The sequence below is a fragment of the Scardinius erythrophthalmus genome, assembly GCF_964197995.2.
Source record: "Scardinius erythrophthalmus genome assembly, chromosome: 2".
Lineage (NCBI taxonomy): Eukaryota > Metazoa > Chordata > Actinopteri > Cypriniformes > Leuciscidae > Scardinius > Scardinius erythrophthalmus.
This window is the reverse complement of record NC_138222.1, coordinates 24,135,087-24,148,339: the sequence shown is the minus strand read 5'-3', so window position 1 is coordinate 24,148,339 and position 13,253 is coordinate 24,135,087. Positions and strand designations below refer to the sequence as shown.

Sequence of the window (13,253 nt, the reverse complement as noted above, 5' to 3'; positions counted from 1 at the left end):
GGTGCATTATTCTGCTAAAACAGTGAACACCATTGTCATGAAGGGGTGTACCTGGTCTGCAACAGTGTTTAGGTAGGTGGCACATGTCAAATTTATGTCCACATGAATGGCCGGACCCAGGGTTTCCCAGAAGAACATTACCCAGAGCATCACACTCTTTCATCGTCCCACAGTGCATCCTGTTGGCATCACTTCCCGAGTTAAATGGCGCACACGTACACGGCCGTCCACAAAGAAAACAGGGCTCACCGGACCAGGCGACATTCTTCCACTGCTCCAAAGTCCAGTTCAGACGTTTGCGTGGCCATTGTAGGTGCTTTTGACGGTGGACAGGGTCATCATAGACCCTCTGATTGGTCTGTAGCTTTGCAGCAGAGTGTGATGCACTGTGTGTTGTTACATATTCCTCCCATAACCATCATTATAATTTTGTGTGACTTGAGCAACAGTAGACCTTCTTTTGGCTTGAACCAGATGGGATAGTCTTCATTGCCCTCGTGCATCAATGAGCCTTGGGCGCCCAACACCATGTCACTGGTTTGTGGTTTGTCTCTCCTCAGACCACTGTAGATGAATTCTCACAAGTGCTGACCGGGAGCAACCCACAAGCCTTTCCATTACAATTAGGCCCTTATCAAAGTCAGATCTTTATTCCTGCCCATTTCTCCTGCATCTAACAGGTTGATTACTAGAAGTGATTGTTTGCTTGCCATCTAATCTAACCAGACCTAAATATGTGGCCTTGTTAGGAGATGATCAACAACATTTGCTTCACCTTTAACTGCTCATAATGTTTTGGCTCATCAGTGTATACACTGATCAACACACACACATACATACATACATACATACATACATACAACATCATCATTTGGGTTTGAAGCGGCATGAAGGCGAGAAAATTATGAAAAAATGTTTGTGTGTGTACTATCCCTTTAAATATGCTGTAACTTTTGTCCCTACTACCTGACAGATATCACTGGTTTCCTGGGAAATCACACTTGCCTATGTGACAGCGCCACGCTCTAGCCAATCAGAAACACTCTCTGCCAGAGAATCATTTTGCATAAGCTGACATGCCTTTAGAAGTTTAGAGTGAGCGGTTGTTTGGTAAAATGTACAAAATGGCAGGAAGCACATTAAAGTATAAAAAACATGAGTTGTAGTTCAGGATACTGATATTGTAAATTATGCATCCCAGCAGTGATAAAATACATGACTGCAACAATCAAGGTGCCGAGGTTTAGCTTGTTTGGATGGACAGTTGCTGATATGCTATTCGTCTTATTCCACTGACGGCCATTTAAAATAAAATTTGTGTTCAACTTAAATTAAAATGAACAAGAATTTAATTTAAATAATGTATTCTCCACTTCATACTCTCTGGTAAAAGCTAATGTAGCCTACACACCATGCTTCTGTGTTAATGTGAAGAAAAACCCACACCTTAACCTAGCTTACCTATCAGGGATTATCTTCATGTGAAATATGTCACTAAATGAATTTGCTTTATAAGATATTTTAATAAACAAACAAAAAAGAAAACCTGTTCCTAATCAAGTTTGTCCTATATTGGGAATATAATTACTCTCGTCGTTTTTTATTACTTAGGCCTAAATAAAGTATATCTCTATGGGTCTAATAGTGTATTCATACCAGCCTTCTAAGAAACTCCTTAATGTCTGTCTTCCACACGAGTCTGCACAGCTTCACCTCTTCAATCTCTACAAATCACGAATCACTCAGAGACTCTTGAATCGTTAGATTCATTACATCTCAACGACCCAATGATTAAAAGCAGAAGAGTCGGTACTTGATGTACGCAGGGCTTGAGTTTTTCATTTTCAAATGCATAAATTAATACTAGAAGTTCTGGAGTTTTCTATCCCCCTTTGATTATGTATTTTTTGTTTTCCTTAAGTACGTCTGTTCATGTTACGTGAAGTGTTAGCCCCATCTAGTGGCTAAAAGCAAAATATAAAACTCATTTAGCACTAATGGAAATGCTGTTAAGCTACAGCGTCCCCTAGAGGCCACAGGCGGTACATGTTTAAAATAAAAACCAGTTCTGCAAGATGTTATAATTAACGAGTCATTAAACAGCAAATGTAATAAAAGTTTAGATTTTAATAATGCTTCTTGTTATAAATACATGGTTATCTTGAACACTTAATAAATAAGTCTTAAAAAGCACCCTCTGTTTCAGATCACTTTACAGGTGTCTATAAATACAATGCATTACAACAACAGTCTTTCAAAATGTACTGGGAAAAAAACATCTGCATACATCTCTTGTTTTTCTGAGTGCAATAAAAAGTGTTTGATTGTGTTTTCGTGCGTTCTGGGAACAGACAGCGCTTTTCACTGAGACCTGATCCTTTTTCCTTCTAAAATACACATCTTCAAATTAAGATCAGCTTAAAGAAGCAGTTTTCGATAGAAAAGATTTGATGTGAGTGCAGTCCTTTTCGCCCCTCTGGTGTTTATAATGTACTTAATTGACCTTTATAGTCATTTTAAATGGCAAAGACTGATAATGATCAGAGTTTGTATCAGACTTCATATATGGTCAGCATTATGAATGGAACTCAAAGTATTAGGGTACAGAAAGGCTTTATATGGTCTATTAGCATTTGGTCAACAGGTTTTGAATGTCCATGTTGTGCTTGCATTAATTAATAAACATAACCTGCTCCAGAAATTGATCTGGGACCAGATCTGCCTTATTAATTTATTTATAATTAATTATGTATTTGAATGTATTTGATCAATACCAGTGCATAGCATTTGATTGCATTTAATAAGCTGTTCTAAAAGTGTTGGTAAATTTGTGTGTTATTTGGTGATTATTAAAGGGAAGGTTCACACACTCTCTGAGCTCTGAACTCTTATTCTTATCTTCTTTAAGCTTTTCGTATGGCGTGTTTTCCTTTCTGAAGTTGGGAGACGTAGATTTTGGTTTTGGTGCCATCTGTGCGCTTGAACCAGACCTCTCCTGCGCTGATCCCTGTTATTACGACCCTAAGAGAAACACAAGAAAACAGGGAGACCATTTCAATTGAAATGTTTTTGCAAACAAAGCCAAAGCGACAACAGATGCGGTCTTGTGTCTTATGATCTACTGACTGTGCTGGGCTGTTGTCATTGACTTCTAGAACGACACTGCTGCCTTTGGAGAATCTCTCTCCATCATAGAAGAGAGCCCCATCTTCACATCGCACGGACACCTGCCTGTCTGAGGGACAAACAGACACGCTCACCATCTTCAACATGTTACGCTTTAATAGCTCAGAATGCTCTAACCCTCTATTGTTGAGATGTTTTATCACTATATAGGGCTGTCTAGAAATTGCTGTCATTAAATTGGTTAACAGATGTAACATGATAATGTGTGCAAGAGAAGTGGTAAAGGCATAAATAAACAAAAACCACATCTGGTTGTCAGTAGATGTGTACACCCTTGTGAAAACTTGTTATGCAAATAATATATGTTAAGAATATACTTAAAGGGATAGTTCACTTTGAAATAAAATTTTGGTATGTTTTAGCTTACCTCAAGGGCATCCAAGATGTAGGTGTCTTTTTTTCCGCAGTAGTTTCAATTTTGATATTTTTAGGTCAAACCGTTCTTGTCTGTAAGTCATATAATGCAGGTCTATGGTCACGGTCTCAAAGAGCATGCACAGAGTCCAAATTAAAACAATTCCCCATCGTCCAAATTAAACAATTCCCCATCGTAAGTACACATTGATGGCCTAAGACACGAAACGAGCGGTTTGTGTGAGAAAACGAACAGTATTTATATCGTTTTTAGCTCTTATACACAGCCACGTCCAAGTGATCTGAGGGCGCGGGCGCATCCTGGTGTGTGACGTGTGCGCAGACTGGTGCATAGATATATACACTAGATGTCGCCTTGTCTACGGCAGTTCATTGGAACGAATGTCTTTAAGGCGACATCTAGTGTATATACAGTGAGGAAAATAAGTATTTGAACACCCTGCTATTTTGTAAGTTCTCCCACTTAGAAATCATGGAGGGGTCTGAAATTGTCATCGTAGGTGCATGTCCACTGTGAGAGACATAATCTAAAAAAAAAAATCCAGAAATCACAATGTATGATTTTTTAACTATTTATTTGTATGATACAGCTGCAAATAAGTATTTGAACACCTGAGAAAATCAATGTTAATATTTGATACAGTAGCCTTTGTTTGCAATTACAGAGGTCAAATGTTTCCTGTAGTTTTTCACCAGGTTTGCACACACTGCAGGAGGGATTTTGGCCCACTCCTCCACACAGATCTTCTCTAGATCAGTCAGGTTTCTGGGCTGTCGCTGAGAAACACGGAGTTTGAGCTCCCTCCAAAGATTCTCTATTGGGTTTAGGTCTGGAGACTGGCTAGGCCACGCCAGAACCTTGATATGCTTCTTACAGAGCCACTCCTTGGTTATCCTGGCTGTGTGCTTCGGGTCATTGTCATGTTGGAAGACCCAGCCTCGACCCATCTTCAATGCTCTAACTGAGGGAAGGAGGTTGTTCCCCAAAATCTCGCAATACATGGCCCCGGTCATCCTCTCCTTAATACAGTGCAGTCGCCCTGTCCCATGTGCAGAAAAACACCCCCAAAGCATGATGCTACCACCCCCATGCTTCACAGTAGGGATGGTGTTCTTGGGATGGTACTCATCATTCTTCTTCCTCCAAACACGTTTAGTGGAATTATGACCAAAAAGTTCTATTTTGGTCTCATCTGACCACATGACTTTCTCCCATGACACATCCAAATGGTCATTGGCAAACTTAAGACAGGCCTTGACATGTGCTGGTTTAAGCAGGGGAACCTTCCGTGCCATGCATGATTTCAAACCATGACGTCTTAGTGTATTACCAACAGTAACGTCTCGGTTACGGATGTAACCCTCGTTCCCTGAGTGGGAACGGAGACGTTACGTCGGATGACGACGATTGGGGTTTCGCTTAGAAGCCTATCACCTTCGAGTATTAGAAAACGAGCCAATGGCAATGAAATGCCATGGGTCTGCGGAATTTGCATAGCATAACTCCGCCCGCCGCAGGGGGTATATAAGGAAGTACGCGAGCACAATGCAGACATGCCTTCGCTGAGGAGCCGAGACTGGCCCCAGGCGTTTTTCAGCGGTACAGCGGAAGTGGCAGGAAGACGTAACGTCTCCGTTCCCACTCAGGGAACGAGGGTTACATCCGTAACCGAGACGTTCCCTTTCGTGGTCACTCCGAGTTACGTCGGATGACAACGATTGGGGTTCCAGTCTAATCACGCCACCTCGGCTGTCTTCCAGTGCCCTGCGTAAGTCTGAGCTCCCTGTTGTGAGACTAGCACGAACGAAGGAGTCCTAATTAACACAGGGATACCAAGGTACACTGGGAAGCATATCTCCAGAGAGAAATATGCAATCATGCCCAGCCATTGATGGGGGGGACTTAGAATACACATATGGCCAGAGGCTGCATATGGAAGATCACTGAGGTGTCCAGCCGCAGGTGGAATTTTAAACCCCAGGGGTGGCAAGGTGGCTTGCCAAGGGAAAGACACACGCTCACAAGGAGACTTACAGCGGAATACACATGTGGGGGTCACCCAGAGGGGGGACCATGCACATGGTGGCACCTAGTCAAGCGCAAAAGCTGAGTATGGAATTTTGGCATAACTCAGGCGTTGACATAAGCAGTGCTGGAGGAACTCAGAGCTTATCAGACTCACCTGAGGAAAATATCGCACGTATCCCGTCCGTGGAGGGGAATGGCGAGCAAGCGAAGACACCTGAGCAGAATCTAGCACCGGCTGGTTGAAGCGAGTACATGAGAAGAAACTGGCTCTACTCGGAGATTATAAAATCTCGCGAATGTGTTGGGTGTCGCCCAGCCTGCAGCTCTACAAATGTCTGTTAGCGAGGCGCCATGCGCTAGAGCCCAAGAGGAAGCCACACTACGTGTGGAGTGGGCTTTCACACCAAGGGGGCACGGACGACCTTGCTGCTGGTATGCCAAAGCAATGGTATCCACTATCCAGTGTGATAACCTTTGCTTTGAGAGAGCCTTTCCCTTCAGCTTCCCACCATGACAGACAAAGAGCTGGTCTGAGGTCCTGAAACACTGCGTTCTGTCTACATAGGCACGGAGGGCGCGTACTGGACAGAGCAGTGCCAAGGCTGGGTCTGCCTCCTCCGAGGGCAGCGCTTGCAGGTTCACTACCTGGTCTCGAAAGGGTGTGGTAGGAACCTTGGGCACATATCCAAGCCGGGGTCTCAGGATCACGTGAGAGTCAGCCGGCCCGAATTCCAGGCACGCTTCGTCAACCGAAAATGCCTGCAGGTCCCCTACCCTCTTGATGGAGGCCAATGCAACCAGGAGCGCTGTCTTCATTGACAGGAACTTAAGCTCCACTGATTGCAAAGGCTCAAATGGAGCGCTCTGCAGGGCAGTTAGAACCACTGAGAGATCCCAAGAGGGAACGAGGGGAGGACGAGGAGGATTTAGTCTCCTGGCTCCCCTCAGGAACCTGACGACCAGGTCGTGCTTTCCCAGAGACTTACCATCGACTGCTTCGTGATGGGCGGCAATGGCGGCCACATACACTTTCAGGGTGGAGGGAGACAGCCTTCGCTCCAACCCTTCTTGCAGGAAGGAAAGCACGACACTGATGGGGCATTTCGTGGGTTCTTGATGTTTAGAAGAACACCAGTTGACGAAGAGGTTCCACTTCAACGCATAGGCATGTCTCGTGGACGATGCTCTAGCGGAAGTGATGGTAGCCACCACCGCAGGTGGTAGGGTACTCAAACCTGCCTCGTCCCGTCCAGGAGCCACACGTGGAGGTTCCAAAGATCGGGACGAGGGTGCCATAAGGTGCCCCGTCCCTGAGAAAGGAGGTCCTTCCTCAGAGGAATTAGCCAGGGAGGTGCTGTCGCGAGGAGTACTAGTTCGGAGAACCAGGTCCGGTTGGGCCAATACGGGGCAACCAAAGTGACCTGCTCCCCGTCCTCCCTGATCTTGCGCAAGGTCTGCGCAAGGAGGCTCACTGGGGGAAACGCATATTTGCGTAGGCCCCGCGGCCAGCTGTGCGCCAGTGCATCCGTGCCGAGCGTGCCCTCGGTCAGGGAATAAAACAGGTCGCAGTGGGACGAGTCGTGGGAGGCAAACAGGTCTACCTGTGCGTCGCCGAACTGATCCCAAATCAGCTGAACCGTCCGGGGATGGAGCCGCCATTCTCCAGCGAGAGGCCGAACTCGAGACAGCTCGTCGGCCGCCTGGTTCAGGTGTCCCGGGATATAAATGGCTCGAAGCGACCTCAGATGCTTCTGACTCCATATGAGGAGGTGGCGAGCGAGTTGCGACATACGGCGGGAGCGTAGACCACCTTGATGGTTGATGTACGCTACTGTTGCGGTATTGTCTGATCGGACTAGTACGTGCTGGCCCCTGAGCAACGCCCGGAAGCGGTGCAGGGCGAGACGTACAGCCAGCAACTCGAGGCAATTGACATGCCAAAGGCGCTGGGGTCCTGTCCAGGAGCCCGCGGCAGCATGACCATTGCACATGGCGCCCCAGCCCGTGTTGGAGGCATCTGTTGATACAACAACATGCCGGGAAACTCGTTCTAAGGGCACTCCGGCCCGTAGAAAATTGAGGTTCGCCCACGGGGTGAAGGTCTGACGGCAGGCTGGAGTCACTGGGACTTGGAGCGTGCCGTGTTGCCATGCCCACCTCGGGACTCGATCGCGAAGCCAAAGCTGAAGCGGTCTCATATGAAGCAATCCCAGCGGCGTTACTGCGGCTGCGGATGCCATATGCCCCAGGAGCCTCTGAAAAAGTTTCAGTGGAACCGCACTCTTGCCCTCGAACTGACGAAGACAAGTCAGCAGTGACTGCGCGCGCTCGCTCGTAAGCTGCGCGCACATGGCGACCGAGTCGATCTCCATACCGAGAAAAGAGATCCTCTGCACGGGGCAGAGTTTGCTCTTCTCCCAGTTGACCCGAAGGCCCAGACGAACTAGGTGCCGGAGCACTAGGTCCCTGTGTTCGCAAACCTGGTCTCGAGAGTGAGCTAGGATCAGCCAGTCGTCGAGATAGTTCAGGATGCGAACCCCGTGTTCCCGGAGGGGAACAAGGGCTGCCTCGACGACCTTCGTAAAGACGCGAGGAGACAGGGCTAGTCCGAAAGGGAGAACCGCGTACTGGTATGCCTGCCCCTCGAAAGCAAACCGTAGAAACGGTCTGTGTCGAGGTAAAATGGAGACATGGAAGTAGGCGTCCTTCAGGTCGATCGCTGCAAACCAATCCTGCGGCCGCACACACTGGAGGATGTGTTTGGCCGTTAGCATCTTGAACGGCAGCCTGTGAAGGGAGCGGTTCAAGACGCGTAGGTCGAGGATTGGCCGTAACCCACCGGACTTCTTGGGTACAATGAAGTAAGGGCTGTAGAAGCCGGACTTCATTTCGGCTGGAGGGACAATCTCGATCGCACCCTTCGCCAGCAGGGTGGCGACCTCCGCTCTCATGACAGGGGCATTGCCACCGACCATAGTGAAGCGGACTCCCCTGAAGCGGGGAGGAGATCGCGCGAACTGAATCGCGTAGCCGAGCCTGATGGTTCTCGCGACCCAGCGGGACAGTCTGGGAAGCTCTAGCCAGGCCTCCAGAAAGTGCACCAGCGGGGTCATACGAACCACAGACGTACCGTCGGTGGGGCAGCGAGGCGGAATGACCGGCACCGGCGAGGGTGGCATAGCGGCCCTGTGCGGGGGCACGGTCATTAACCGCGTCCTGCCAGAGGAGGCCAGGGGAGGGCGCGCGTCCCACGGGGGCGTGCTCTGGCAGGGGTCTGGCGACAGAGGGGGATGAGAGGAGCGAGGCCCGTGGGCGGCGCGTGCTGTCATCCCGCACCTCTGGGACAGAGGAGGGCGGCAGTGGCGGGACCCGAGGGTGGCGCGCACTGCGGCCCTCGGGCTCTGTGGGCTCAGGATTGGGGATTTCGATTCTGTTTTTAACCACATTAGGGTGCTGCCCGTCGTGGGACGAGCAGCGGGGAGTGGAGAACAAAAGATTCTCCCCCGGCCCTCCACCGGGGGAAGGAGTGGCCCTGCTACCACCTCCTGTACAGAAAAGAAAGCCAATCCTGAGCTGCCCGTCTCAGGAGCGCCGCTTAGCCTGGCGTTTAGCGGGCGGCGGGGCTGGAGAGGGCTGTGGCGCCTTCCTGCGGCTTCCTCCACGACGCGACCCCGATGACTGCTGCTGGGGCCGTGCGGGAGGGGCGGGAGCCGCAGGAGGGCGCCCTCGGCGGCGAGCAGGCTGAGGACTCTGAACCGGTGGCTTAGCAGCAACAGCACGCCGGGGCAGAATATGTTTGATGGCCTCAGACTGCTTCTGAGCAGTCGAGAACTGCTGGGCAAAGTCCTCGACTGCACCACCGAAGAGGCCGGCCTGGGATATGGGAGCGTTGAGCAGACGAGTCCGCTCAGGCTCACGCATATCGGCCAGGTTCAGCCACAGGTGTCTCTCCTGGACCACAGCTGTGGACATCACCAAACCCAGGGAGCGCGCGGTCACTTTCGTCGCCCGCCGCGATCGACATAGTATCCTCCTCTGGAGCTCCAAACGAGACGCGCTGGGGCTCCGAAGAGGGACCAGCGGTCTCAGTTTGTACACTCGCGGGTACCACTGCTGAAGAGGGGTGTGTGGACCGCGGACGTGTCGGCGGTATGTCCCACACAGTCACCCTCAGGTCACCCCGGCCACCAGCCGAAGTACTAGCCCTCTCGGAGTCAGTAGATCGGGGTGTGGGTAGGGGGACTCTCGCTCTGGTGAGCTCATTGAGTCTCGACCGCAGCATGGAGATGGTCATGTTCCCGCAGTGAGAACATGAGTCATCCATGAACGCTGCTTTAGCGTGATCAACGCCCAAACTTACTAAGCAGTGTTCATGCCCATCAGAGAAGAATATCTCGCGACCGCAACCAGAAGTGCACGGGCGAGGCATCTTTAAAAAGACGTGCCGCGTGCAAGCTCTTTTTGTGAGAGGATAAACTCCGCGGATGCTGAAGCGAACAGGGAGAAAACACACTAACTGTCAGATCACTGAGCAGATCAGCAGGGTAGTGAGCACTCGCTGAAATCGCCGTCACACCAACACCGGAGAGTTCGCTCGTCTCGAAGGTAAGAGAAGACTAACTCAAAATATTTGGCTTGCAGGAGTGGAGAAGTTCTCGGCTCCGAAGCGAAAGCATGTCTGCATTGTGCTCGCGTACTTCCTTATATACCCCCTGCGGCGGGCGGAGTTACGCTATGCAAATTCCGCAGACCCATGGCATTTCATTGCCATTGGCTCGTTTTCTAATACTCGAAGGTGATAGGCTTCTAAGCGAAACCCCAATCGTCGTCATCCGACGTAACTCGGAGTGACCACGAAAGGGAACCTTGGAAACGGTGGTCCCAGCTCTTTTCAGGTCATTGACCAGCTCCTCCCGTGTAGTTCTGGGCTGATTTCTCACCTTTCTAAGGATCATTGAGACCCCACGAGGTGAGATCTTGCATGGAGCCCCAGTCCGAGGGAGATTGACAGTCATGTTTAGCTTCTTCCATTTTCTAATGATTGCTCCAACAGTGGACCTTTTTTCACCAAGCTGCTTGGCAATTTCCCCGTAGCCCTTTCCAGCCTTGTGGAGGTGTACAATTTTGTCTCTAGTGTCTTTGGACAGCTCTTTGGTCTTGGCCATGTTAGTAGTTGGATTCTTACTGATTGTATGGGGTGGACAGGTGTCTTTATGCAGCTAACGACCTCAAACAAGTGCATCTAATTTAGGATAATAAACGGAGTGGAGGTGGACATTTTAAAGGCAGACTAACAGGTCTTTGAGGGTCAGAATTCTAGCTGATAGACAGGTGTTCAAATACTTATTTGCAGCTGTATTATACAAATAAATAGTTAAAACATCATATATTGTGATTTCTGGATTTTTTTTTTAGATTATGTCTCTCACAGTGGACATGCACCTACGATGACAATTTCAGACCCCTCCATGATTTCCAAGTGGGAGAACTTGCAAAATAGCAGGGTGTTCAAATACTTATTTTCCTCACTGTATCTCTATACTGCGCCCTCAGATCAGATCACTTGGACGTGGCTGTGTATAAGAGCTAAAAACGATATAAATACTGTTCGTTTTCTCACACAAACCGCTCGTTTCGTGTCTTAGGCCATCAATGTGTACTTACGATGGGGAATTGTTTAATTTGGACGATGGGGAATTGTTTTAATTTGGACTCTGTGCTTGCTCTTTGAGACAGTGTCCATAGACCTGCATTATATGACTTACAGACAAGAACGGTTTGACCTAAAAATATCAAAATTGAAACTACTGCGGAAAAAAAGACACCTACATCTTGGATGCCCTTGAGGTAAGCTAAAACATACCAAAATTTTATTTCAAAGTGAACTATCCCTTTAAGTGTGAACTAAATATCGTGTTTTCAGACACTTCACTGCATTTTAATTCAAATGAAATGACATTAAATTGTATAATAGTTTAATTTATATCACAGTTTTTGTCGATTGCTAACGCAATTCATGAAACGATTCACCATTTTCTCGCAACTATAAAGACAATCTCAGAACTACATTCCAACTTGCACAAATCTCAAACTGTCACGTCAAAATCAAATATTTTTGTCAAAAACATATTCTCTTTTGTCAGAATCAAACTTTGGCCTCAGATGACACACAGAACCTAACAAATTCACAGATTACTCTCCAGATCAATTCATAACACTGTAACAGAAACCTCTTATTGGGATTCAGAAACAATTTTGCAGCTCAATGTCTATTACAGTATTCAACATAAATGAAATAGTGCAGATACAGTAAAATACAACAATGAACTTTGTAAAAAATTACCGCCACTTGAATCAGTTATAGTGTGTTAATAATTGAGAAAAACTGTACATGCAATTAGCTGAACTTTAAGTACATCTTTATATGTCATTTCATAATTACTATGTCTGAAATATGGTTAAAGTGTGTTGCCGAATGTACTGACATAATTGTTATAATTCAGTACATTTACAATATACAGTTATAGTTTAAATGTTTGAACACACTACAGTTAAAATGATCCGTATCAAGCACCTTGCTTTAGTAGGTTAGTCAACATCAAAATAACTGAATTTCTTTAAAGAATGGCAAAAGATGATTGAAACAATGCTTTAAAATGTAAAACTTTTAATTAAATTTAGTGTGTTAGGGAAGTGTACTTTCTTTAAGTAAACTTAACTGGTCTTTTATTTAATTACTGTAATATTATATTGTCTAATATTATATTAAGTACAATTTTTTAAATTTGAAGTACACTACAACCGCCCCAGACAGCAACATAGTGCCGGCCGGACAGACACTATGTTGCTGTCTGGGCCACACTCAATACAATTAAGCACACTTTTTCACAAAGGCAGCATTATTAACAGTGGTGTATTTGGTTGTAATTTATGTCTATTATGCCAACGAGGACAGCAAAGGAATGGAGGGATGAAAGTAAGAGCAAGACTGAGATCTGGGCAGAAATAAAAAGACAAATGAGAGATGGAGTGGAATCAAATGTTACTTCCACAAAAATAAAACAGGACTCTAAATGTGACATTAAAATCAAAGTACTTTTAGTCGATCAGTCTGGGGTGACAGAACAAGGGAAATAGCACTATAAATCAAATGTCAGTATCTAACTTAATCAGAGGCCAGACAGACAGAGCTTGTGAGTGAGGGTCAGGGCTAATGTAAGAAACTGGGACGGCAATGGAGAACATGCTTAAGCCTTTGACACCATTTAAGCTAGAGACAGACAGTAACACTGTACATACTGTGTGTTTATCTATGAGTATCCCTGAAGGCATGTTTACTAGGAAGTCTTTTACCAGATAAAGACCCCATTATTTGTAAACACACAGCAACACACTTTTTAAAGTCCTTAAAAAAAAAAAAAAAAAATGAATTAAATATGATTTGAATTATACAGTCACATTTTTAGAGAGAGAAAGAGAGAGTCCAATTTTGCACTATAAAATCTATTCCGAGCCTGTCGGGAGAAAGAAATCATTGGTTACATATATTTAGCCTAAGCCAAGGACCCTGATGGTCAGCGCATGTGATTTCCCTCAATAAATATACAATGAGTTCATTCTTGGAGGCAGTCAGTTTTGTCAAATTTTAATGAAGTTCACCTGA

At 46.7% G+C, this 13,253-nt stretch overlaps 1 protein-coding gene across 2 annotated transcripts in view; it reads right to left on the bottom strand.

The window, feature by feature from the left end:
- Positions 1-2,108: 2,108 nt before the first annotated feature.
- brms1 (BRMS1 transcriptional repressor and anoikis regulator) overlaps positions 2,109-13,253 on the bottom strand; it is a 28,157-nt gene continuing 17,012 nt past the window's right edge. The window contains exons 10-11 of one of the 2 annotated variants that reach the window (XM_081348477.1): positions 3,127-3,235; positions 2,109-3,021 (exon numbers count right to left, since the gene is read on the bottom strand). In XM_081348477.1, coding sequence (XP_081204603.1) covers positions 2,904-3,021; positions 3,127-3,235 — 227 coding nt within the window. In that variant the 3' untranslated portion in view covers positions 2,109-2,903. The remainder of the gene's footprint in view (positions 3,022-3,126; positions 3,236-13,253) is intronic. The other variant, XM_081348478.1, reaches the window with a different exon arrangement.